The sequence below is a fragment of the Cydia fagiglandana genome, chromosome 10 (genome assembly GCF_963556715.1).
Source record: "Cydia fagiglandana chromosome 10, ilCydFagi1.1, whole genome shotgun sequence".
NCBI lineage: Eukaryota > Metazoa > Arthropoda > Insecta > Lepidoptera > Tortricidae > Cydia > Cydia fagiglandana.
This window is the reverse complement of record NC_085941.1, coordinates 1391923-1418273: the sequence shown is the minus strand read 5'-3', so window position 1 is coordinate 1418273 and position 26351 is coordinate 1391923. Positions and strand designations below refer to the sequence as shown.

The 26351-nt window shown below is 36.4% G+C and overlaps 2 protein-coding genes across 5 annotated transcripts in view; one reads left to right on the top strand and one right to left on the bottom strand.

The window, feature by feature from the left end:
• Positions 1-682: 682 nt before the first annotated feature.
• The window catches only part of LOC134668133 (thymosin beta), a 113217-nt gene continuing 87548 nt past the window's right edge, over positions 683-26351 (bottom strand). For 2 of the 4 annotated variants that reach the window (XM_063525642.1, XM_063525641.1), the window contains exons 2-6: positions 4589-4736; positions 4062-4175; positions 3574-3687; positions 2571-2684; positions 683-1826 (exon numbers count right to left, since the gene is read on the bottom strand). In XM_063525642.1, the coding sequence (XP_063381712.1) occupies positions 1687-1826; positions 2571-2684; positions 3574-3687; positions 4062-4175; positions 4589-4730 (624 nt within the window). In that variant the 5' untranslated portion in view covers positions 4731-4736 and the 3' untranslated portion in view covers positions 683-1686. Of the gene's footprint in view, positions 1827-2570; positions 2685-3573; positions 3688-4061; positions 4176-4588; positions 4737-26351 lie in introns of those variants that run through there. The other 2 variants (XM_063525644.1, XM_063525643.1) reach the window with 2 other exon arrangements.
• Positions 5667-7319, top strand: LOC134668279 (uncharacterized). Its single transcript, XM_063525759.1, has 3 exons — positions 5667-5862; positions 6487-6802; positions 7122-7319. Exons 1-3 carry the CDS (start codon positions 5670-5672, stop codon positions 7315-7317), a joined length of 705 nt encoding a protein of 234 aa, XP_063381829.1. The 5' UTR covers positions 5667-5669; the 3' UTR covers positions 7318-7319.

The following is a 26351-nucleotide window of genomic DNA, read 5'->3' as shown; positions in this document are numbered from 1 at the left end:
CGTGTCACAAGCTTATACGAAAGCTTTGTGTGCGAAAGTGGCGAGGGCCCCTGGCCGGTGACATCAGGTCTTTCATATAAATGATATAGTGTGTTATACCATTTCCGTCAGTAGAAAGAAGGGGCAAATTTAAAAAAAATTAGGCGCTGAGAATTGTTGTCCCAAAACTTTAATTTCGTGCTTTTTTCTGCTGACAATATTGTTTGACAGACTATAGTTAATATCATTGTCTTTGCCATTAAAGCTATGTAGTAAGTGTTTGACCAATGACGATGTACCTTAAGACCAGTGTTATTGGTTTATTCGGTTTAAACGTTTAAAATTGTACTTAACTATAATTTTATTATTATAATATCTCCGTTACAAACTCTCGGGTTTTTAAGCCCGGTCATTTATAAGGCTTGCGTGGGGATATAGATCCAACACGTAGAGGTCGTTTGGAGAGCTTTGATGTCATGTAGAACACCTGCTGGAACCCATTCACGGGTGCATAATTATTATTATTGTAATGTATTTTCTCCACAGCCTAACTCGTTTTGATACAATTTGGACTCCAGTCCACACAATTTATAGATTTAGAAAGTACACACCTATGTCAAATTAACTCGGGCTTGTAAACCAAAAATTACCACTGATTGTTAAGACTTACTAGAAAAAAAGGTTTTTATAAATAAAATGCAAATACGCTTTATTTTGTATTTATAAAAAGCACCGTCTGTAAAAACATACAAAATTTTGGTAAAATGGTTACAATTGTTGTAATTATTACAGCACAATATAAAATTGGAAAAAGATGTATTGTTTTGTAAATGATTTATAAAAATGTACCACTTAAAACGAATCGCCTTTTAGATAAGGAATATTTTATTCCAAATACGGTTGAGCAAATACAATCATTACATACAGTACTACAAATTTCGATGATATTTTGCTTATTTCTAAGTTAATGCAACACTGAAAACGCGTACACTAATATTAACGAAGAAATAAGTTACTAGTTGAAACCGAACGCAACAAGAGACTAAAATTCTAGTAATATTTTATTGACCAGAGCCACTTTACACATATAATGATGCATGAATTTCATTGGTACTTAATTAACAATCTTTCAACTTAATAGAGAACACATGCACAAAGCTTAAAATAAATCTGGTACTGTAATAAAATCTTAGAGTGCTGTGTTCTCGACTAAAATAAAATCAATACTTGATATTAATACTTAATTATTCACTTCAATATAAATTAAACAATAAAATGCTCATAAAATACAATTATTATTAGATAAATATACGATTAAGAAGTGACATAGAAATTTCGGTTCTTAAAATCTAATGATAAGAACCAGTTTACGTCTATTCTTCAGTCCTATAAAAGTCCGTAAATATTACTCTGTTGGTTAAATTGCCAGTAAATGACGCTGTAATTTCAAAGGAAGACTGTCTGAAAAGAAAGGCGTAAACAGGCCTGTACAGTACTACCACTATAAGTTACAACGATGGTATTTGAGATTTTTAAAGAGCTTTTGCGGTTTTGGCACATGTCTACAATGCGTTTTTGGTATTTGCTTAATGCACTATGGTGTGCGATGGACATTGTCGATGTAACTTATATTTGGTTTCTTATTTAACTTATGTCGACGTTTAAAATAAGGGCGATACTAGCGAGATACATAGCGAGGTGGAGCGCCTAGGCGGTCTTCTCCTGCTCGATGATGTCCTTAGTCGGCAGAGGGTTCTTCTCGCACGTCTCCGTGTGCTTCAGCTTGGTGGGGTCGAAGTTCTCGATACCGTTCAGGAATTTGTTCTTTTCCTTCTCCGCCTCGATAGCTGTGGAAATAATAAGCTATTAGTTTGTTGAGTCTGGAAATCATGTGACTCTGGACCTATTGTGTGGAAATGTATGTTGTTGGAATGAATAAAGTGTTTATCTTTATATCTATCTACCTGTCTATTGTACGAAAAGGAACTATCTAACGACTGACTAACGATTATATCTGACTTGTATCGAAATTGTATGGATTCATTACAGATTTAAAACATTACATATATAAAGCAAAAGGAAGTCAATAGCTCGACACCGTCTATCGTAGGAATAAACAAAATTAAATAGTTTTCTAAGAAGTATGAAAGTGCTTTTATCCAGTATAAACAACGTTCATACTAAAATAACATAATTTAATATGACTGTCTTCATATTTTAGTAGTCTTCCGGTTTTTTATTCCATGTTTTGTACTTGTAACAGTTAAACGATTTCACATACACATCACCCACGCGAATATACCTATCTGAGCTAACTCTATCAGACTTAAATCCAAGTCAATCTATACAAAACAAGGTGAGTCACAAAACTGTAACCACTGACTGTTTTAACCCGAAGGCATTTTTCAAAAACGAACATGACATGTGATTCATGCTCAGTTGCTTATTTCGCGTTTTGGTATTTCTTGTGTCAGTGAATCAGTTAGTGGAATTACTAGCGGGGTATATGCTTCGCTCTAATAAAAGTTAGTGCAACTCTATAGTTTAGTTTAGTTTCAGTACATTAAAACAAAAAAGATCAAAGCAGGAACCTTCTTGTGGCGGCAAGGGATTCTTTTCTTCTGTAGTTGCGTGCTTCATCTGAGCTTTGTCGAAGTGTTCCACACCCTCCAGGAGATTTTGGTGCGCCTTCTCCGCAGCCACAACTGTTATAAGCAAAAGGTGCAACGCAAAAAATAAAATAAAAGCGCAAATGCAATAAACGCAAATTAACACGCAAATTATACAATATCCATGCATATAGGCTTTTTAGTTGCATTATTATTATTGCGTCTTAACCCTTTACCAGGCTAAGGGATACAGGTATATTTTCCGCATACGGTACTTCAAACATGTGTTCTATTTTCGATGAGTAAAACTGACATTCGATTGTCATTTTTCAACTGTCAGCCTGGTAAAGGCTTAACCCTTGTTCGGACGGCCTTTATTATCAATCGCGTTATTGAAAAGCATTGTTTACTTTGCCAATGCGATCGGACTGCACGACCTTAATTCAATGCTTAGCGGTAAAATACGACCGTGAAAGGATGCCTTAGGCTCACCGCTAATTAAAACGGGAAAAAGATTTGATGGTTACTATCAATGTCGAAATTATAGGTATGGAAAAATTAACAAATTTGGGAAAACCAAGAGTTTGACATGAATTCCGTTGCTTTTACGACGATACTAAGTGATTTGTGCATAAACCTCTTTCTAATCACATTATTAAAAGAAACTAAATTAGAACAAAAAATAAATTGCTAATAGTTTCACTGTTAACTTACATTTAATTTTTACGTTGGTTATTAAATGGCTAAATTTAATAAAACACTCGAATAAATGGAATTAAGTCTATATGGCGGTTAACTTTACACGTTTTTCAACTTTTTTTAAATTTCCATCGTGATAATTATCGAATTCAATTATCGGCACGTAACGAAAGTAACATTAAAATGCTGTGGCGCTTAGAATGCTTTGATACAGGTGCCTCCAGCATGTGCTCATGCACAGGTGCAAATAAAAGAGTATTAAATTAATAACGTAAATGTATATTACCATCTTTGTCAGGAAGCGGGTTCTTTTCCTGCGTCTCGGTGTGTTTCAGCCTTGTGGCATCGAATTTCTCAATGCCGTCGAATAGGGACTTTTGAGTTTTCTCTGTGGCAACATCTGAAAATCATAGACAAAATATTTTATTCTCCAGTTCCGAATTTAAAATTTGACGACACTCGCGCGATTTTCGAACTGTTTAAACGCAAAAACGACGGAGCAACTTAAATGAAGTGTTTAAAAATCAGCTAGTTATTAGTGATAACAGTGATTATATTCATGATTTCACAACGAACACATTACAAAGTCAGAAAACAAGTTATTTAATGCGGGTGAATGATCTTCAGATGTAAAATGGTCATAAATTCTGCAGAGGAGCTTATAATTAGTTAGAGAAAAGTTAAAATGATTTAGCGAAGCAAAACCAATTAGAGCACGCTTGCGCTATAATAAAATTAGGAATTCTAGATTAAGTATTCAGCCACTCAGGGTACCTAGTGCGTTCGGTAGCACAACTTTTTCGACGGTCTCTGTTTTCCTCAGAGATGAGGTTTGAAACTGTTCTACACCTTGCAGAAGAGCTGTGTGTATCTTCTCTTGGGCTATGTCTGTCGCAATTTAAATAATCCGTTTTATATTATTATTAATATTTTATGATTAACACTAATATAAAGTTGCCTGTTGTTCTTCGAAATCAGTAGATTGTAGACTATTCCGTAATTGTCCGTGATGATACGTTAAAACCGGGAACTATCAAAGTAACTTTATGAATATAATTTGGTAAGCTATTTTCGCAGGTAAAAGAAAAATGTTGCTAAGAAAGGTCAATCTTCCATACAAAAATGGTTTTCGCGCTTTTTTTATCTACAATCTTCGTGTTTTAATCAGTTTAATCACCAACGAAATTGAGACCCCTTTATTATGCCGTTTAATATTGTCATGTTTGCACAGGCATTTTGTAAACACAAGTAGCCTATAAAATAATATTTAATTAATTACTTTTAAAATGAAAGACACGAACCTTCAGCAGATGGCAGCACAATCTTCTCATTAGTGTCGACGTCCTTGAGGCAGCTGGTGTTGAAGCCCTCGAGCTGGCTCTTCAGGTCTGTGGCCACCTTTGGCAGGTCCTTGAGGGAGGGGGCGTCGACTGAGCAGGCCATTTTTTACTGTAACAATCACAAGATTTCGTTATAGCAGAGTGCTACTCTCCTTTTTAAAGTCAGTAAAAATACGCTCTCGCACTCCATCACTAAATACCTAAATCGGTCAAACGATCAATGGTCTTTTGTTTCGAGAATTCTCACGAAGAAATGTTTGAGTCATCGACAAAGTGCCAAATAACACACGCAACCTTTACTAAACTTTATTGCTATTACGTTAAGATCTATAATTGATTGATAAAAGCCTTTTTACACATGTGATGAGACACTGTGATCAACAGAGCGTGTAATTCGGCTGATTAACTCAATAAATCCTTTGTGACTAAAAGGCCTTTTAGTAAAATTCTTCCTTCTAGGGCGCTTATCGGCATAGGTATGACTCAGTGCAGTGGCTTAACCGTTGCGTTTCATTCTTTTGTAATATGCTCAGTATGTTTTATTTTCAAGCTATTGTTTTTAAAATACTTATACGCGTCGAATAAGTAACTGTTGTTTGTCTCTTTTACCTACTTATGTTAATTTTTGTTGATTTAAGCAGTTAGTTAATTAGACCAAAGCTAATTATTTAAAGCTATTCATTCACGATTTGATGATTTCTCTTCCATATTCTAGAGCCATTTCCGTCAGTAGCAAAGAGCAGCAGCAGCAAATTTAAAAAATGTAGGTGCCTAGGGGTAATATCGTCCCATAGAAAAAATTGGATGTCGCTCCTTTTTCTGCTGACAAACTTGTTTGACTGGATATTTGCTGGCTATATCTTCCACATTTTTATCTTTATTATACACAAGAAGGTCGTAAAGAGGGAAACAAGCCTAAAACATGTCTAAACTAAAAATAGTTTGACAGCAGAACAGCTGTCAGAAATCTTAGAGAATATTTTGATCAACGACAGATTTTCGTGTTATTTTCCGAACTAAATATATTTTTTGAAACCAAATAATGCCGCAGCCAGACATCACGAATCCAGACTACATAAAGTTCTTCGTAGAGTGCTGTGAGAAGACAGCGAGGCTCCGACAGAAATGGAATACTTTACACCAGAAGAAACTCCAGCAGGCCGCCGTTCTTACAAGGCCTGATAAAAACCTTACTGACATCGATGTTATTAAGCAAAATATGATCGGCGGATTAGGTTTGGTTTTTGAATAATTCATAATAAAAAATAAAATAAAAAAAATAGCAGTGGCGTAGCCAGGCGTGGACGAAGTGGGCCCTCGCCCACGGCCTCGTGCCCCAAGGGGACCTCGTGCGAGGCCCCTTTGGGCACAGTGAAAGAAAAGGGCCTCGCAGATGCGGCGTCGTCCACGGCTACATTAGTTCACGCTACGCCACTGTTAAATAGGTACTGAAAGTAGTTAGTTCAGTCTTATTCGAAATCACCCTTAATTCGTTCTACCATGTCTATAATACATGCCTAATGTCGGACCGGAGATTAAGAAGTAATGCGTAATTTCCTGATTTTCATGAATACATACTGAATATAAGTATGTTATGCTCTTTCAACTTGCTTAATTAAGCATTTTAAACTTTTTTTGTTGTAACGAATGGAGTCAGTAGGCCTACCCCTTTGAGTTAGAAGAAATGGCAGTCGATTTTGTTTAAACTATCTTGAGATTCAAATTCCCAGTAGGTGAGCCCAGGAAAAGGAACTCAACTGATGGCCTGTTTTCCGTTGGTAAACACTATAAGTTACGATTTTAATGTAAGTAGGTACCTACACGCTAGCCCGTTATATACGTTGTTCTCAAATAAAAAGCTGCCTTTACTCACTCCCTAGCTGCAACAACACGCGACTTCGTAACGTCAGGATACAATCGCCGCCGCACACCTATCCGCGACACTAAAACTATCCCCGGCATAGAATCTTTGAGGAAAGAGCACTCGATACCGGCCGTAGGGCTCGGGGATCCGAAGAAAGATCCGAGACTCGGCCGGCCGGACACTGATCTCAGTCTGGATCCGATTATGAAGCCCGTGGATCCGGCGCATACGGAGATTTTGTTTAAACCGAAACCGTTCTTTGGGCGATTGGTGTATCTTAAGAATAGGGAGAAGATTAAGCCAGAGGACAGGTAATTAATACTAACTATTACAAGACCCCCACTGCCCAGCCTAGGGCAAAAATGAACGAATCTGCGATCTTAGTATTCACGGCGGATGCCATAATCCCTTTGCCACTAGAATCACGGCGGCACTCATCCAAATTTCTTCAGGTGTATGGGTGTATGCAATCTCGAAAAGGCCGGGGCTAAGCGCCTTTAGGCCAACTCTAAGGAACAGCTCGTATCTCCTATCCAAATCATCTTAGCGATTATTTATTTTGGATAATATGTGATGTCAAAATCTTGGTGTAGATATTAGACCAGACACAATTATCTTCTGTTTTTTTAGATATTATTTCGCCGAAACAAGCGGTTGGGACTATGGCTGGCGTCTCAAAGACACGCCATTCGGCAGCGTCGGCGCCCCGCGGACCGGTAAGGTGTACCGCCTGTTCCGCGACCAGATGAGCCGCGTCGGACCCCAACCGGACCCGTACTATTACAACCAGCCGGTGAAAACTATGATGGGGCCTTGCGATGGCTGAAGCAAGTACCTGAATTGTTTTACTTTAAATTTTTTGTCCTTTTGTAAATAAATATAATTATTCTGGTATGGGACGATATACTTTAAACTCGTAGTCAAGTAGTCTTGGTCTCTTTTTAACCGGAAGGCCGTCGACAGTCTGGTCAGGTCTTAGGATTTTCCTTTTTGCGCAGGCCGAATTGTATGGCCTTATTTGGCCGTCCCACTTCCGGTCTATGGATCTTATGGATCAAAAGTAAGGGCTTACCCCTAACCAATATAAAGTGAAAGACCTAAACGTGTATTTATTCTATCTGGAAGTCAGAAAAAGTGTCCTTTGATGCAAAAAGAAACGACATCATGTTTTCGCAAACTCTGAGTCATACCTATATGTAGGTCTCTGAAGAAAAGAGAGATGAAGCGAGCTAACTAAACAAAAACAATACAATACCTGCCTATTACGATGTCATTGACCTGTTCTGATGGCACCTTTTTAGTAGTCATTATAATTCCACTTATGGAATAACAATACGAACGCATCAACTTTAATTATACTAATTTAAATTATTATGGCGAGCAATATGTGACGTAGCCAAGAAAAGCCGCTTTATGACCCGGGCGTTTTATAAGCTTTCAAAATGGAGGAGCTCAACGAAAAAAAACCCTTGTTATTTTTTTAAATTGTATGAATTATATAAAGCAAAGACATATGACTCATTGATCAAAAAGGGCGTTCCAGCCATAAATATTAGCTACTTAGTATGTTGTGCTGTGGTACGCGTGGAATACGAAATTTGTCGGACATTGTTGTCGACCCGACGTGTGAGAGCGGACCGTGGCTATAATATTTTTTCTTGCGTACTTTATTTTGATTGATTTTACCTACCTACATCCGGAGATTTCATCTGAGACCCAGTGGCGGATTTGCAGTCTTTGCCGCCCTAGGCCCCAAGCCTTGTAGCCGCCCCTTTCTCAGTATCAGCACCCTTCATATTGACTACATTTAGATCAGGCAACGGAAAGATATATTATAGAGGGAAATGCTTGGGACACTTTTTTTTACTTAGTAACTTTTTTGGACTCGTTAGGAGGTGAACATATCAAAAGTTGGGGGGTTTGGTTTGAAGGTCACATTCCGGTTTTTCGCTTATTATATCTTAGAAACTATACGTCCGTGACATGATCATAGGAACATAGGTTTTATGAAAAAAATAAGCAAATACTTATTCATTTTAAGTGACAGTTTTACCAATAACATTGACTTTCATGTACCTACAAAAACATTAAAAACTATTTTCTTGAATAACTGCTAAACTATTTATCCTAAAATTATAAAAAAAATCTGCGATTCTTACAATGAATGAGCTCTTTGATTTGATATGTAACACGATATAGTTTGAAGAACTTTATTTTTAAATTTTCTCATTTACCCCCCAAAATATGGAGGCCATATTTAAAATTCATTTTCATCACACTCGCTCAGTAAATGTGGAATTGCACGTAGGCGTAGCGGGAGTTATAGAAAATTCGTTTTCCCTAGGGAGTTATTAAGTTTCCAGTGCCATAATTAACAGTTTTTTGTCTTTAAACTTATTTTTTGTATCGCAAGTGTAAGGAAAAACACTGTGTGTATCTCGGGGCGTAATAATATTGCAAACTCGAGCCTATAAATCGCTCCGGCAAGCCGTCGCGATTTAACTTACTCTCGTTTGCAATATTCAACTTACGCCCCATGTTGCACAATGTACTATTATTTACGTTACGTCCATCTTTGGGTCACAAACTTACATATGTGTGCCAAATTTCAACTTAATTGGTCCGGCAGTTTCGGAGACCTCTCTCTTCCCCTGGCTCAAGGGCTACGGCCGAGGACTTTTGATATGTTCACCTCCTAGATAGTTCAAATAAAAATAGGTACAAAGTCAAAAATTGTGTTGCATTTCCATTTCCCTCTATAGGTACTTTTTTGGGAATTTGTTGCCTGGTCTAATTTTGAGTTATTTTTTGTTATCATCAGCGAATTTTTTGTCACAATTTGCCGCCCCTAATATCTTGCCGCCCTAGGCCCGGGCCTACTGTGCCTTATGGGAAATCCGCCACTGCTGAGACCCTTTTCCAAAAATGTAGGCGCGAAGGGTTTCATGACTTTCCATAGAAAATCGCGCCTTTTTCTACTGACAAGTTAAATGTGTTTCACTATAGTTTAGCTTCATATTAGTACGTTAAACACAAAAAAAAAACCGGTTACGTTCAAAATATTTGGACACGTTATCCGCGTGATCATATTTCTGTTGTTTTGAATGTTATTTGCGGAACCAATCCCGTTTGAGTTTGCTCAAGCAAATAACATAACGCCAAAAAACTGCGGTCAAAACTTGGTCATAAGTAATAAAATACTTAGGACTGACTGCATTTATAATAAACGAGATATCTGCTTGTAAAACATAGGTTATAATAATACGAGTAGGTAGGTACCTATAACATCACTTGGGATCTAGTTTACAACAGAACAATGCCATGGGACCCAGAAAAATTAGAATCTAGGTTTCCAGGGTTGTCACCTTAAGTGCGTCTGGCAATGACATTTAAAAACTGGTACCGTCAACCGGGGTGAATAGGGACGGCTGGGGTGAATAGGACAAAACTAAAAATGTGATTTACCTGACAATTTCAGCCGTCCCTATTCACCCCGGTTGACGGTAATTATACGTGGTACGTTGCATTTTTATACTTCTTGTCGATAGAGATTCCTAAATCCTTTGGACTCGAAGAATTGGTTAAGAATTGAATGTTTTGTTTGTAACAATTTGATTTTATTTTTGAGTCCGGAATTGGACTTGACATTGCTTCAGTAAGTAGGTAGTTGTTGTTATGTTATGATAAAAATGTCAAAATTGTCAGCCGTTTGAACCGTTATTAAAAGATTATGTTATGTGCGCCTTATGTTTTCAGTAGGTACTATTGTTAAGTGTTTTCGCGTAACATTTTTTTAGACAACACAAAACAAAAGAGATATCTTTGTTCAGTTAGTTTTCTTTTCCTGTGAAGCAAAGGATATAAGACGCGGTGGTTAACTTGGTTAGTCATATGACAAAAGAAGCAATGATATATATTATAGCTTCATCGCAAAAATAATAGCTAACAGTTTAAGTCTGTGCACTTATCCAATTGTACTAAATTGGACAATCCCAAGCAAATACGCTTGGAATCTGCGATGCAGTCCTGCTTCGCATTCATAAACAATGATGTGTAATGCGAATCGAAGGGTAATGACCGGGAAGAAGAGATTATATTTCAATACTCGTTTGACAGCAACTGGTAGAGGTACATTATAATCTTTAAAGTAAGCAAGTGTTTATATTTTTATTGTAATTGTAATAAAGATTTTTGTTATTTAAATCATACAAAATGCGGAGAGTCGGAATCAAAGCTGAAAACTAGGTGGTTCATTTACAAAGCCGAAAGGTACCTCTTACGCTCAAGTGCTAAATGCAGAAATACTACATAAAAAAAGTAGGTAAAGCCGTGCCGTCCTTATGTTGATTTTGGATTTACTTGTAAATATCACTATGTTCTGTGACAGGAAATAGTGTAGGTATATTATTGATTTATCACTTTTGCATGCATTTTATACAACAAAAATACGATAAACGCTAATTGTATCTGTAACCTTAACATAAAAGCGGCATTTAAAATAAGTAGTGAATAAAATAATAGGTATTACATAAAATCTTACTCAAACCGATTAAATGTCATATCACAGCAAGCCTAATAGACTTTAGCTAGGAATCTTTGAGGCAGCAAACTTCAATAAAATGTAAAGCTCATGGTTAAAATCTCCGTTGACATCTACCGCTTTGTAGAGATGTAAATCTGCTCTTCACATTAAACCCAACGATTATGCCGACATGGAACAACCCTCGTTTAATTATCTCGTAATTAGCGGAGTGGCAACCCTGCTGCACTGTCGTGTCACGGTCTCGTGTCTCGCTCTGCTGAGTTTCGCGCATGCGTATTTTATTTTATAAAGTAGGTGCCTACCGACAATATATAAATTTTATAATAATTCAGGATATTTACGTCCCACTGCTGGACACATACCTAAACTCATACGCGAAAGGCTAGTCCCCACGCTGGTACAATGTTTTACGGAACTTTACAATAACACCTTTGAATTTCTCGCTGTTTTTATTCTCCGAAACCTTGGTATTCCGTACATAAGTTCCGAAAAACTCGTTGGAAAGAGCCAGGATATGAACCCGAGACCTCCGGATTGAAGGTCGGACGTCATATCCATTCGGCCACTACCTCTTAGATACATGTAAGTACTTAAATACATTATAAAAATAGACAATTTTTATAGTACATAATATATAAACTATAAAAAAATATACTAATCGAGTCCCGGGGTTACTTTGAACCATCCCATGGGGCTATTTCAAACGAAGTCATCCATCTCCCATCGCGGCCGGATATTAGAAATTTATATTGCCATTATCGCACTGCCTTCTATTGTGTCACGTTTTGTTAAAATACCTAGTGATGTAAAAAACAGTGTTTCTCTTGGCTTTAAATAGCATCACGAGACTGTAGCTTAGTCTATCGGCATTTAACATTAGGGAATGTTACCCCCCGGTCAACGTACGTACCTACATGTGAATCACATATGTCAGTCGCACGCATACTCGTAGTCCAACAGCTAAGTAAACATAAATTCGAATTCCAGCGATTAAGTTTATGTTCGGATCCATCGAAAACATCAGATCCAAGGTTTTTATTGATCCACAATTGACACAATTCACATCTCACGACTATCTACGTATGTCAAGGCGTTAGAGCGTGAAAGGCGGTGTTCGGTGACTGTCTTGACGACATGACTGTGGCGGTACCCTGGCGGCTATCCGCCATAGTTTTACTGATGGTTAATATTTACAATAGATTTTCATCACTAGGTCTTCGTCAGGGCCTAGCCAAGACGACCATACATCGATAAATGCCAAACTAAGGATAATGTAGCTGAATGACAATTGCTACGAAAAGTCACTTGTCTATTTTTATACATATAATTGAAAATGGACGTTTTCTATCAACAATTGCCTTCTTGGTTAGGCCCCCATTTGTTTAAACACCACTTGACAGTAAAATTCGTATATTTAGTACGTGTTAAATTCGCGTGTCTTCAATTTAGACAGACAGTATTCAGACGTTAATTTGACGCGCCATGTTGCGAAATTCTGTGATCATGCAAAAAAAATCATTTGCACATGCACTTTCCAATCCGCGTAATCCACTAAACGTACGGAAGAGACGATCACGCCATCTTGTATGGTGAAAAAATCTTCCTGTATAATCGAAATTTTTAATTAATTTATTCACAGAAAAAACACGCACATTTCAACAGCTGTCATTGGAAACTTTAATTGCATTTGACTTGTTTGCGTCACTAAGACTGTTGAAATTTTACTGGAGCCGAGACAATTTTTAATTTAAGTAAATACAAAATCATTAAAAGTGGACGGAGTGGAATGCGTCATTTTTATTTTTCTTTTTTTTACGTCTCTAGTTGACTCACTCCGCTAACCCTCGAATTCTTGATTCATCGGTGAATGTATCAAGAAATAATCCGCTTTACACCTACATGAGGCATTAAAAAAAGGATAAAGCGTAATGTTTATTTTTTTTTAGGGTTCCGTACCTCAAAAGGAAAAAACGGAACCCTTATAGGATCACTCGTGCGTCTGTCTGTCACAGCCTATTTTCTCGGAAACTACTGGACCAATTAAGTCTAAATTTGATACACATATGCAAATTAGTGACCTAAAGATGGACATATTTTTTATATGTATAATTTTAAAATACATAGGTTCGAAGTTATTTAAGAAAATAGCCAAAACATGACCATTCCCCCCCCCCCTTTATTTCCGAAACTACTGGGTCCAAAATTTTGAAAAAAATACTCAAAATAGTTCTTTACCTATAGATGACAGGAAAACCTATTAGAAATGTGCAGTCAAGCGTTAGTCGGACTTATGTACGGAACCCTAGAAACGCGAGTCCTACTCGCACTTGGCCGGTTTTTTTTTAATTTCTTTCATACATGGTTTCCATTAACCTGCTACCGTAGTTAAATTAACGGGGTGACTTAGGTAAGCAAAAAAAGAAAATATTTTGACGACACGATATTCATCAATATGGTGTAAAAAACGTATTTTTGGAAGTCACTGCGCATCATAATCTACCTAATCCCATTAAATGTAGGTATTCACACTTCTAGATTTTCAAGGAATAGGAACAAACTTCTCGTCAGTGTCTGAATCTGAATCTAGACATTTCACTCCGCTGTAATTCCAGTCTAGTCCCAAATAGAAATTTCTATTCCTGGCAGACACAACTTCAGTTTACCAGGTCGAATTCCTCTGACCATCTGGCGCCGAATCAACGGGCTATTGTGGATTAACTCAACATTAATGGTCATGTCTGTCTCTACCCTAAAAGGAAAGTATTTCGTCGTGTCGTGGGACACCCTTGTAAGAACACCATATGGCGTTTAAACGCGATACTATCTAAGACTTGTTTTATACGGATGAATTATCTTAAACTAGCAGCGCGTGAAGCTTAGAGAGTGCGAGAACACTGCTGATGTTAACCTACAATTCACGGATGTTAGAAAACAATGATATGAGCATTTTGGTGTGTTTTCTACTTTAGTCACGCTTGCACCCAAAAACGCTTAACGACTTACTCGTAGTAGCGATGTTACATAGAAGAGAAAACACGTAACAAAACCATAAAAGTAAAATACTGTCTTTAAATTTGTTAGGTCGCATTGTGGTATTCGATGTTGACTACTTTGATGTAGTTATCAGATTTGATCTCTATCCAAAAACCAGCATGAACTTTCGCTAAATTCCCGTGCTTCCAAAACCCTCGTGATTAAACAACAATAGCTAAAAATCAGCGGATCGATACGATACAGTCTGGCCGGTACAACGACCGACGGTGAGTCATGCACCGTAGAAAGTTAAAAGTTATTAAAATTTCACCGTAAGCAGATCGCTGGCCTCGCTGTACCGTTTTTGCTGATTTACAACGTTCATTACGCGGCGCCAACACGAAAGTGACTCAATCGTGTGCTTAATAAAATAAAACATGCCATAAGTATTCATACTTAAAGCCGTTATGTTATAATATAAACAGACTCATTCGTTACAGGTCGATTTGTACTGATTAGTCAATATGTTTATAGTCACGCCAACAATTTTATTGTGAGTCAATCTGTCCGTTAAAAATCAGATTCTATATGGTGTGAGTTTTATTTGGGATGACAACTCTCGTCGCCATTTTTTACCGTTAATCGACGCATACGCACAGTGTGGGCTGCATTGAAACGCTGGCAGGCTTAAAATATGTAGAAAAAAACATCAAAACACTACTGTAAGTGAAACAGTCTTAGTTATTTTTATTTTGCAAGCGCGAAGATTAAATATTCAAAATCAGAATCCAAAGTCTCAACCGGCGCCGCGAATCTATTTTCAGATCTTGTTCATCTCTTAACAAATAAGACTGCACTGACATGCGTGTTCTACCGCAAGCCACAAGGCGACCTGACCTTGCATCTATTAATACGCATTCCTGCAACAAGGACCGCCATCTGCGACCTAACCCTGGATACTGAACCGCCTTCACGCCCAAGATGGCGCGCAATCGCTACAAGTAGGTTAAACTGCCGTACTCTGCCGTATAAGTCACTCAATTTTACGTACATGTCCGATTGCCTAATTTCGTGTTGCGGCGGAATGAAAAATGGAAGGACCAAGTTTTAAATAAGTAAATTCGTTATCCTCGTGATGTCAAAGATTAAATATGACAGAATTTTTGATTATTTCTTCGATATCAAACCGCACTAGATTTTTTTTGAGTTGGATTGAATGGATTGGGCTTTAGAAAAAAGGTTTTAGGGCGTAACGATGAGGGAGCCATGAGTCATCACAATCGGCGTATCGTTGGAGGTGACAAAAATAATATGACAGCAAAATAAGACTTGTTTATTGTCAAAGCTAAAATATGCATCTTGAGTCTTTATCTGCAAGTTAAAGTCACCCCGTTTTACTTGGTTCTTGAATATGCATGTAAAACTAATATCGATCAGTTTGGACCATTGGACTAGAAAATAAAGTTTCAAAATCACGAAAATTACATAAAATCCTCTTCAATATTATTGAAATTAGAAAATTTGTAGCTAAATCCCGAGCCAAAATTACGTGTTTTCAAAACAAAGTAGTTGGAACATTTACGACAGGTTGTTTATACATTACGGCTCTAGATAAAACTGACTCGGCTTATCGCTGTTTCATTGATTCTGGAAATCCCTTATCAAATTGAAAGGTACAAGTATATATGATTAAGATTGCTAAAACGTCTGATAAAGTTGCTAAAAAGTCTGAGTCAACTTTAAAAAACAATACATTGAAACATTGATATCTTTTACAACACAAAGGCAATTGAATACGGATTCAGAATTTCAGACATATCGAGTACTAAATCTTATACAAGAAACATCTGCACACCGGCTGTTGCCACGACTTTGGATCGATTGAACGCTCCGGGTCGAAGTTTTGTGCTGGTGCAGGAAAACACATAATATTCTAACTAACATAACGCAGTCAACGGCAATGGAGTACTCAATACTTATTTTATTTTTAGATTGGTAGGTACAATTAATCGGGGTTACTTTGAATAGGGGTTACATTGATCGGACCTAAAAACGGATTAAAGTTATTTCATATTGTTTACATCATATATGGATTTGATCATTTAATAATTAATTTTATATGTTTTAAGGTGGGTTCAATGCTATTATACTAACATTTATTAAAGCTAGCTACTCAAATTTTCTTCAGACTATTTGTAGCAGAGATCATTTTGTACACTTCAACAGCTACTTACATTAATGGTACACACAAAGTACGCATTAGTTCACAGTCCAATGTGTTCCGAATGGTCACCGCCGATAAAAATGTCATTATACCCGGCTGTTTAAAATTCTACAACCAGCGAGATAAGACACGCACTTCGTCGCACAAAGAAATCGATGCATCGAGTTCCTTTGTGTCTACAATTTTATGTAAGTAGGTTCAGGTTCTGAGAAAACCGTAAAAAGTTGACCGAAAATTTGTATCTTACCTAAGGTTGAGCAAATTACTAAAATTATTTTCTGTTACAAGTGCAATTTCTTAGCATAGGTAATTAGTTTTCTTTATATAGCAGTAGTTACACTAGTTACCTTATATGCATAAAAATGTACCTATTACCTTCCTACGTGTACACTAGGTATTTATTAGTACCTACATATGTTATTTTATTAGTTATAGCGGAAGAAACCTTTTAACACTAAACGGATCTCAGTTTCCTTCCGACCTATGCACTTCGCATATGTGGATACCAGTGCTTTCATTATTTCTTTATACATTATTCCGTCTGCTTCTATCATTATGATACCTACTTTATTTCCCTTTTTAGGCTGCGTTTCCACCAGAGATGCGTAGCGAGGGATGTTTGTTAAGAACCAATAGAATATCGTCTACTAGAGCTGCCCTACGCGCGAATAGGTAAATGAAGTTGATTCTATTGATAACAAACACAGCGTCCCTCGCTCTCGCTATGTATTCTCTAGTGGAAACGCAGCCATCTTCCAACTCAATAATGGCTAGTATTTATACACGTTCTTTTTTAGCGAGAATTCCTGAATAGCCAATACAAATACGTATCTTTAGTTCTCTGATGTTGTACAACGATAGTAACTTGTAATGTAACATGCTTTGTAAACTCGTCAACTAGGACAGCTAGCCTTGCAGACTAGACTCCATAGACGAGCATCTATCGACAATCACGACTTATGTTTAATACATGATGCACCCGTTTAGGCTTGAGTGGATTCATCTCGGTACTCATGTAACATTACCATACGTAAAACGCTATTGCTTCGGGCCTATTATGGTCATTTGCAGGTTTTATCTCTTGTAACCTAGCCCCTACGTATTTAATTGTAATTTGTAAACTTTAGTGATAAACGAAAAAGACGGACAAAAACAACGTCTATTAATAAAGTTATATTAAGTATATTGAACAATAAAGTTACTGGTTGAGTGGTCTAGACGTCGGCTTGTTTTGAGCTAAAAGGCGCTGCGCAGTACGGTACGCTAGCGATTATAACGCCTTTGACAGTTCAATGTTTGTTCTACAATTCCACACACACACACACACACCGGTACAGGTTCAATATACCTACCACACGCAACTGGGATAAACGCTAAAATGAGAAAGATACCATCATCATCAATATCATCATTTCAGCCTTTATACGTCCCACTGCTGAGCACAGGCCTCCTCTCATGCGCGAGAGGGCTTGGGCTATAGTCCCCACGCTAGCCCAATGCGGATTGGGGACTTCACATACACCTTTGAATTTCTTCGCAGATGCAGGTTTCCTCACGATGTTTTTCCTTCACCGAAAAGCTAGTGGTAAATATCAAATGATATTTCGTACATAAGTTCCGAAAAACTCATTGGTACGAGCCAGGATTTGAACCCGCGACCTCCGGATTGAAAATCAGACGTCATATCCACTCGGCCACCACTTCTAAGATACCATACATGCTACAAATTACAACTTACTAAAACAAAACTTCGTGCAAAAATACCTATTACAGTTGGATATTTTTATGATACTGGCTGATATAAATCCAAACGCTTGACATTGTGCCTCGCCCATTGCGAGATTAGGCTTGAATGATACCGGACATCATGCCATATTTTTTTCGAGTGTTCGGATCAAACATCAGTTGTTATGACATCATAGAATATTTTAAAGCCCGCGTGTTATTATGACACGCCTTTTGATTTGCAGATATGGGTTCAATAACGACATAATTTGAGATGCTGGGGCTCGGAGGCATATGCCTGAGATCAGAGTTGGGCAAAATGTAATCGACTGACGATTAACGATTAAAATTAATCTTAATCTTAATCTTAAACTTAATCGCGAGCAACGATTAAAAGTGACGATTAATTAATTTTAGTCGAAAAGCTCCGACTAATATTGTCACGATTAAATTAATCGTCGACTAATTACCGGCGATTAATTTTTTTAATCGATTAATTAGTTCGATTAATTTTCTCTCGATTAATTTTAGCAATACATATGGTCTTTTTAACCGACTTAAAAAAAAAGGACGAGGTGCCTAATTCGTCTGAAACATTTATAAATAATATAAGTAACAGACGAATTTTTATGTATGTTCACTTGGAGACTATTAATTTCGACCGTCTTCGATAGGATATTATCCGTTCGATGTAAGTAGTAAGTAATTACTGCATTGACAAGTTGAAACCTTATAGAAAACAACTGATAAGAGGTAAATAATGTGTTTGCTCTTTCATACACATACGTCGTTCTCTTTCTAATTTTTATGCCTGCGCTACAAGCCCTAAACCCTTACCTAGAGATGCCGCGCTAAGTTATCCGCATTATTATAGTAACCAATGTAACCATCTTATATTATTGAAGCACATTTATAACACTGGAATGGTTTTTAATGTGTACGCAAGAAGTTTTGATTTTTAGTTACATACAAAAATGACCACCTGTCTACTTTCAATCGAGAGTTAATCGAGAAATTTAATCGATTAATATTAAGATTAATTCAATTTCAATCATATGTTAGGTCGACTAAATTAATCGCGATTAAATTAATCGCCGATTAATTTTGACGATTAACTTTTTTAATCGATTGATTAGTCGATTAAAAAGTTAATCGATTAATGCCCATCTCTGCCTGAGATGTAGGAAGAAAATAAACAAGTGTATTAGAAGTACTTAATCTAAAAATATGTTAAGACAATACCGACAAGAATTCGCATCAACATAAGGCTAAGTGTGAGACTGAGGGTCCCGTTTTTACCCTTTGGGTAACTTAACTTAACTTTAAATTTAAATTAAAAAATAAAATTTGTTTATTTCAGACCATGAGATCCATATTTTTGTTAGCTAACCAGAAAAACTTACATCCTATCCTATGTTAGTACTTACATAAAAAACACTTATAACTATTCACCACCTTAACCCCGAGGGAATTAAGCTAGGGTAAACTATAAAATACCACTTATTGTAGCATATATATCTGTATGGCTAATAGGACAGGAATGCGGCAGCTATGAAGAAGGGCCCATAACATCCATTGTGAACGCCAGCAACCTCAGTCATTCATAAACATAACAATTAGTGGCGAAGGAAGTTCGCTTCCTACACTGATTCTTTACAAAAATTAATAGGCCAATTCGAGTTACTCGATAGTCGATTTGTTTCCGATATGATAGTGATCTGTCAGTGTTAAAAGATACGCTTTTGGTCAACCAAAATGTTGGACCAAAAGCGTATTGATTTTATCAATAAAATGTTGCTTTTGACGCTACCTAACATATCGGAAACAGATTCAATAACTACCTAAAACTCGAATTGGCCTGTAAGTACAGTTTCTAAAAAGTAAAGTGAGATACTAAAAACAATTCTTAAAACTTCTAATAGTTTAAGGAATTTCTGTAGAGTTGGCCAAACAGGTTATTAAATTAGTTCAAAAACCAATTTCTTATAGTTTAATAATCGTTGACCAATGTCACCCCACAAAATCAAAGTAACCCCTGCTGGTACCGAATTTTTGGGCAGTAATTGTCAATCCTTTTGCTGAACGTTAGACCGTTTATGTCGTGTATTAAATAAACCTCATGATTATTTTGAAAAGTTGGACTTGCAATTGTAGGTAATTCCACTTATCAAATTTCTTTGTCCAATGTGTATTGCGTCTCACATTTTGCTTTAATGAGAGTGCGACGCAATGACATTGGACAACCACCCTTAACATATATTATCAGTGGATCACAATAGAAGAAACTCAAGTTGTTGGTCTAAGTTAACTTTCTAGAAATTTAAACAGGCAAGAATAAAACACCACCTAACTTTCGCGTACAAAACAACTGGCATTAAGCTCAAAACCTCATTAATACATTGGTATTTAACCATAGTATTTGCGAAAGCGAAAATGAATAGAATTTGCATTCCCGACTAACGTTGTATTGTCTGAACCACGAGCGTGCTGTATTTCATGTTCGAGTCAAAACATGTCGCATCAGAAGTGGGATAGGCTTATGTTAAAGTACCTACCTGTTTATTACAATTCGGTAGGTAAATAGAGAAACGCACGTGAAACGTTTATGTTGTGTAAAGGTGAAAACAGCAGTATTCTTACGCGAATGACAAAATTACACTAGATATTTCATTAATTTCAGGTCAATACTTTTTCTTAAATTTATTAATTTAATTAATTATTAATAATTTAATACATATATTGTTTTCTTAGAACATTATACCTCTCTCGTGTCGGATGATGGTCACTATGACAGTCAAGTTTCTCTTGGTTGGGTTTAATTTTAAAAATAATTGAAGAAATGTGATTTTACCTTAAATTTATTGCTTAATTAAATGTTATATTTCTAAATAACAACCTAAAACCTACCCTAAAACTACTATTGAAAAATATTTAATTTCTTTTGTTTTACCTTATTGTATTGAATTTGTTTTGTTATGTATTATGTACCTAATATTAAGTTATATGTTGTCCGACGTAAAAACTTTTAAAGTTTATATTTATTATTAAACTTCCATGAAATGTCTTCAAATAGGTATTTTGCGTGATAGATCCATATAAAAATTTACTGTAAAAATAGGGACCGTCATCGACGGAGAAGTATAGAACCGATGTTATTGGATAGGTAGGCCACTTATTTATTAACTCGAGATCTGCGTGCCAATGCCACAGTATCAAATAATCAATAGCTCAGTAACGCACCGGAACACGGTGTCAACGACCTCTCAGCGCTAGAATGTAACATCAAAAACTATGCTCAGACTTTATGGTCCGTCGCGAGCATAGACAATTAAGATTTCGAACATCTGTGTTAATGTGCATTTTTTATCTAGACTAATTAACGGTTAAAATTTTATACGTTTTAAATTCAATTTAACGACTGCTGAAGCATTTTTTAATATTAAAATTCGTCAAAATATTTTTTTAATCTTGATTCAGACTGATTATTCACTGGAGCAAGTTTAACAAGACGCATTTAACGCTGTGTTAAGATCAAGGAGACGTAATAAATCCGAATTATTAAATTAGCTTTAACTCGATGGAGTCTGGAATTTCAAACACTTATCGCTGCAGTCTGGGCTCTCCCCTGCGTGCGATATTGATTCGACCAACGCGTAGGGTACCTAGAGTACCTAAGGCTTGTATATCAAACGGTTATGGTTGCCAACCGACTGACCAGAGACAATTTATGGTTTTATTTAAATTCCAGATGTGTGCCAAGTATTATAATGCATGGGTTTAATTAGACACAGATTTAAATATAGTTAGCCTGAATACAATGATGTACTATTTAGGTGATTTGAGTACTCCAAAGTGATACCTACTCGTACATACTGCATCCAAATTTCCCTCTAGTCTAAAATATTTATATATGTATGCATAAAGTGGAAGCATTCCCATTGTAGTGTTGCTAATGTTTTCCTCTATTAACTAATCCTATAAGCCAAAAGTGTAGTATAATAAAACCACAATTTCCTTTTATCACCTACTAACTGCATATCAATCTACATATATGTAGGTATGCAAATATGTATCACCCATTACCATCATAATAGTTGAAATCCAAAGAATGTTCCGCGATTTCCTTCCATCAGTAATAAATAATTTGAAATAGTGCTAATTAATTAAGTACTCAATGGTTAATTAATTAAGTACTAACACGCTACTCAATTTACAAATAACATCTGCATAACTGCATAAAATACCATATCTTTCATTTACATAAATCTACATGCCAAAGAACCATAAGAAAACCCATAAAAAGCAATCGTATGAACCATTTGCGGTAGTAATTCATCTTTATTTCACTTTTATGTATGTTCAGAGGTCTCGACAACCCTAACATTTAGGAATTAGGGGTATGCCAGCCCTCAAGCAATCGATTCGGTTATTCGGGAAGTGTTCGTCTCTGTCTGGCGTACGCGGAAAATGCTCCGTCTCGCTCTCGCATGTCATCTACTGTCCTGTCTGCGTGGAATACATTACCTATTTTGTACATAACGGTTGTGTACATTAAAATTGCATGTAGGTGTACAAACTGGCGAATTACTTGCGGCGTTCGAAATTCGAATGTTCTTTTTCATTTTTAACCGACTTCCATTTCATAGAAGGAGGAGGTTCTGTATTCGGTTGTGGCTATTTTTTTTTTTCTATGTACGTTCACCGATTACTCCGACATCCGTAGTCCGATTTGAATAATTCTTTTTTTGTTTGAAAGGAGCTACCTCCGAGTTGGTCCCATTTTAATTTGGTTCTGTTCTGATGATGGGATCCATGAGGAATTGAGGGAACTCCTCAATTTTTAAAGGCACATGCATGATTTGGGTGTTTTCTTAAGCAACTCGAGCATTTTCTTCCGAAAACCACCACTTTGATGAAGTAGACCTGATGATGATGATTGTTTTGATGATAATGATGATGATTTTTTAAATGTAGTATGTTGAGCGATTACTCCGGCACCTGTTATCCGATTTGAGTAATTCTTTTTTTGTTTGGAAGGAGTTGCCTCCAAGGTGTTTACGTATTATTTTCGGTTCTGTTCTGATGATGGGATCCATGAGGAATTGAGGGAACTCCTCAGTTTTTAAAGGCACGTGTAAAGTGATTTCGGTGTTTTCTAAAGTAACTCGAGCATTTATTTTGCTTCCGAACACCGCCAATTTGATGTAGTGCAAGTGTAGCCTTACCACGAGTTTGACATTGACATATTCGCTAAGTTAGCGACGCTAATTTCTTCGAAACTTACTTCTTTTGCATCTCGCAAAAGTACTAATATGCGAGTACGAGCGAGATGCAAAGAAAGCTACGCTACACGCGCTAGCGAATAAATCGATGTCAAACTCTTGGTAAGCTGGTAAGGCTACTGATCGGGGGTTAGGGTTAGGAGTTAAGGGGTCGGGTAAGGGTGGTTGAAGGGCTGCTGGTTCAGGGCCGAGGGGTACGACATGGATCAGGGGTTGATGCGCTGTGAGGTAGAGTGATCGGGGGGGGTTGAGGGATTGGGTCAGTGGCGGGGCAGAGGATGGATTTAGTGTAGTGACAGGAATTATAATTTCCCAGTCGGACTCGAGAAAATTCCTGATTACATATTTATTAAAGTAGGTACACGAATTTAGTATTAATCATGATGTTGTTTTTCATTCATGCGTCGCGCTCTTAACAATGCGTTAAAACTAAAAATGGAAAAATAAAAACTTTTTACAAAAAAAAGAAAACCGACTTCAAAAAGGATGAAATAAAATATTATCCTTTTTAAGTCTATGCGTTACCAACTGATATGTTTGAAGTCGGTGCCAAGCCAAGTAGTAACAATACCCGTCAAAAATAATCAGCTTTATGACTATAAATCCCATTAGAACTGTACTAATAACTATTGTAAATGTGTAAGTAATTCTGTCTGCCTCTTTGTCGCCTTTTCATAGCTAAACAACTGAACCGCTTTAGATGAAATTTGGCAAGAAAGTAAATTCCTTGAATTGTTTTATATTTTGAAATGTAGTCCGCTGAATAAGGGACGGGAAATAACTTCAGTCCCAATCCCACGCTTGCGTGCCGACAAACATGGTACGAACTGTGGAAGGTTTGATCGTATGTTCTGAGGTGTGTTCTTAGGTACAGTCGACGTCAAAGATATGTTTACACTTTTGCACCTTACTCCTTTGTAATAAGACGAAAAGTGTAAACATATTTTAACGTCGACTGTACCTACAAAAAGTACGTTCATTGTCGTCGTGTAAGGCAATCCAACGTACATCCTTATCGAATCGCACCAAAATCATGGTATGCTTCAAAAGTTGGCTTGGCACCGACTTCAAACATATCAGTTGGTAACGCATAGACTTAAAAAGGATAATATTTTATTTCATCCTTTTTGAAGTCGGTTTTCTTTTTTTTGTAAAAAGTTTTTATTTGTCAGTTGTTTATCAGGTGGACTTTCATACTGTTGTTGATTTTTTTGTCGATTTTGGATAACATTTTGTAAGTTTAAGACCTTACTCTAACGGAATAGGTAAACACAAAAAAAATCGTGTAAGTCAGTAATTTTCCTTTGAGTTACGAAAATTCCATATGTTTTCGTAACCCAGAGGAAAAATTTTTTGGACATAACGGTGAAATAGCGCTTAGTTAAACATAATATGGAACTCTTATCTATTTACCAAATTTTATCGAAACCTAACGAAAAAAAAAACGACAGCATAATAAAAATCATCCCAGCTGTTACTTTACGATACCATCTAAAGATCCTAACTACGTAATTATCAGTGTAATTATACACTAAAGTTGGGTACTTACTTCCTACTTGCTTGATTAGGTTTAATAATTAACCAATAATTACCGCAAACTGGTACCTACTCGTGTTGTCATTATTCCATGTAAATTAGTAAAGAATTATATAGAGCATCAACAGGAAAAATGCTTTGAAATTCTCTTGAGCCTATGAGGATATAGGTACCTACATTAAAATATTATTATGGAAACATAAAATTACCTCACAGTCCCTGTTGGTCCTAAAATAGCCGAAATTTATTAATTAGACACACTGGCAAAAAAACATAGAGTTACCTAACTAGATTTAAATAACGCGCTTGGGCCGATTATCATTTATTTTGTTTGATTTGGATAAATTTCGGCTGGTTTGAATACGATATCAAAACTTGTCCCAAAAAAATGTAAATAATTTCCTTCGAGTTACGAAAAAAATCTAGGTAGGTACCATACGTTTTCATAACGCAGAGGAACATTTTTTGGAGAAACGATGAAATTGCGCCTATATTATTAAAACAAGGAACTCTATCAATCCATCACATTTAATCAAATTTCATTTTAGTCAGTTTTCGCCAAAAAAAAGTTGTCAACAAAATAAAAATCGACCTACTTTGAAAAACAATTCTTTCGCTGGTGTTAAAAAAAAAGAGGTGCGCAAAACAAGATAATGTTCAAAACATTCAGAACAGTTCACCCGGTTAGCTGTCAGCGATGATTGCATAAGTACCTATTCAAATGATTCTTGAACACAATGACCTCTTTTCCAACCAGAATTCTTAAAATATGGCCAATGTGTTGCAAATGCCGCGATATCTTCGTAAGTTATCCTTTAACGCAAAGAAAACAGTTAAAATAAATAAAATCCCATATCGTTTTACACCAACCATAAAGTACGCGCGGTATGTGCCGACTAATTGCAGTTTTTGTGGGAGCGAGAAAGCGGCGAAAGTCGACATGTCATCGAAACCGGCTTTAGGCTGTTGTAAGGTAAGGTTACATCATTAAAGTTCAGTTTTTATTGCGTTACATATCTTAAAGTACTTGGTTGCTCATCTCTTGGACAGAGTATCTATTAAACACCTACTTATTGGCAACTATTATTGGTAGATGTCTACACATATAATTTTGGCAATTGAATAAAAAAACTGTTATATTCTCACAGTGACCTCCATGATTTGATTTTTGTTGTGCCAAGGAGGGTGAAAGTTATTATATGATTCACATGAGTTATAATGACATTGAGTCACATGAAATAATTGAAATATCCTTTCAAGATGGAAGGTATTTCAAGCAAGGTACTTATGAATCACTTGGTTTAGTTTAAAAATTAAGTCGGCCGTTAATGGTTTACTTATGAAATATAGGTAAATTTAACAATGGTGGATAGGAGATATTCATCAATAATAATGAAATTTAATGGCGTAGAACCTATTGTTTCAAACTGTTTCCCGGAAAGAAAGCGATGATAATATTCTCTCATTCCGACGATTAACAAAAAATTAAGGGCATTTTTATTAAATATTTTGGTCAAGACGTTCACACTTTTTTTTATTGTTTTTAAATTTAAGCTCATCTTACACAATCTCAAATT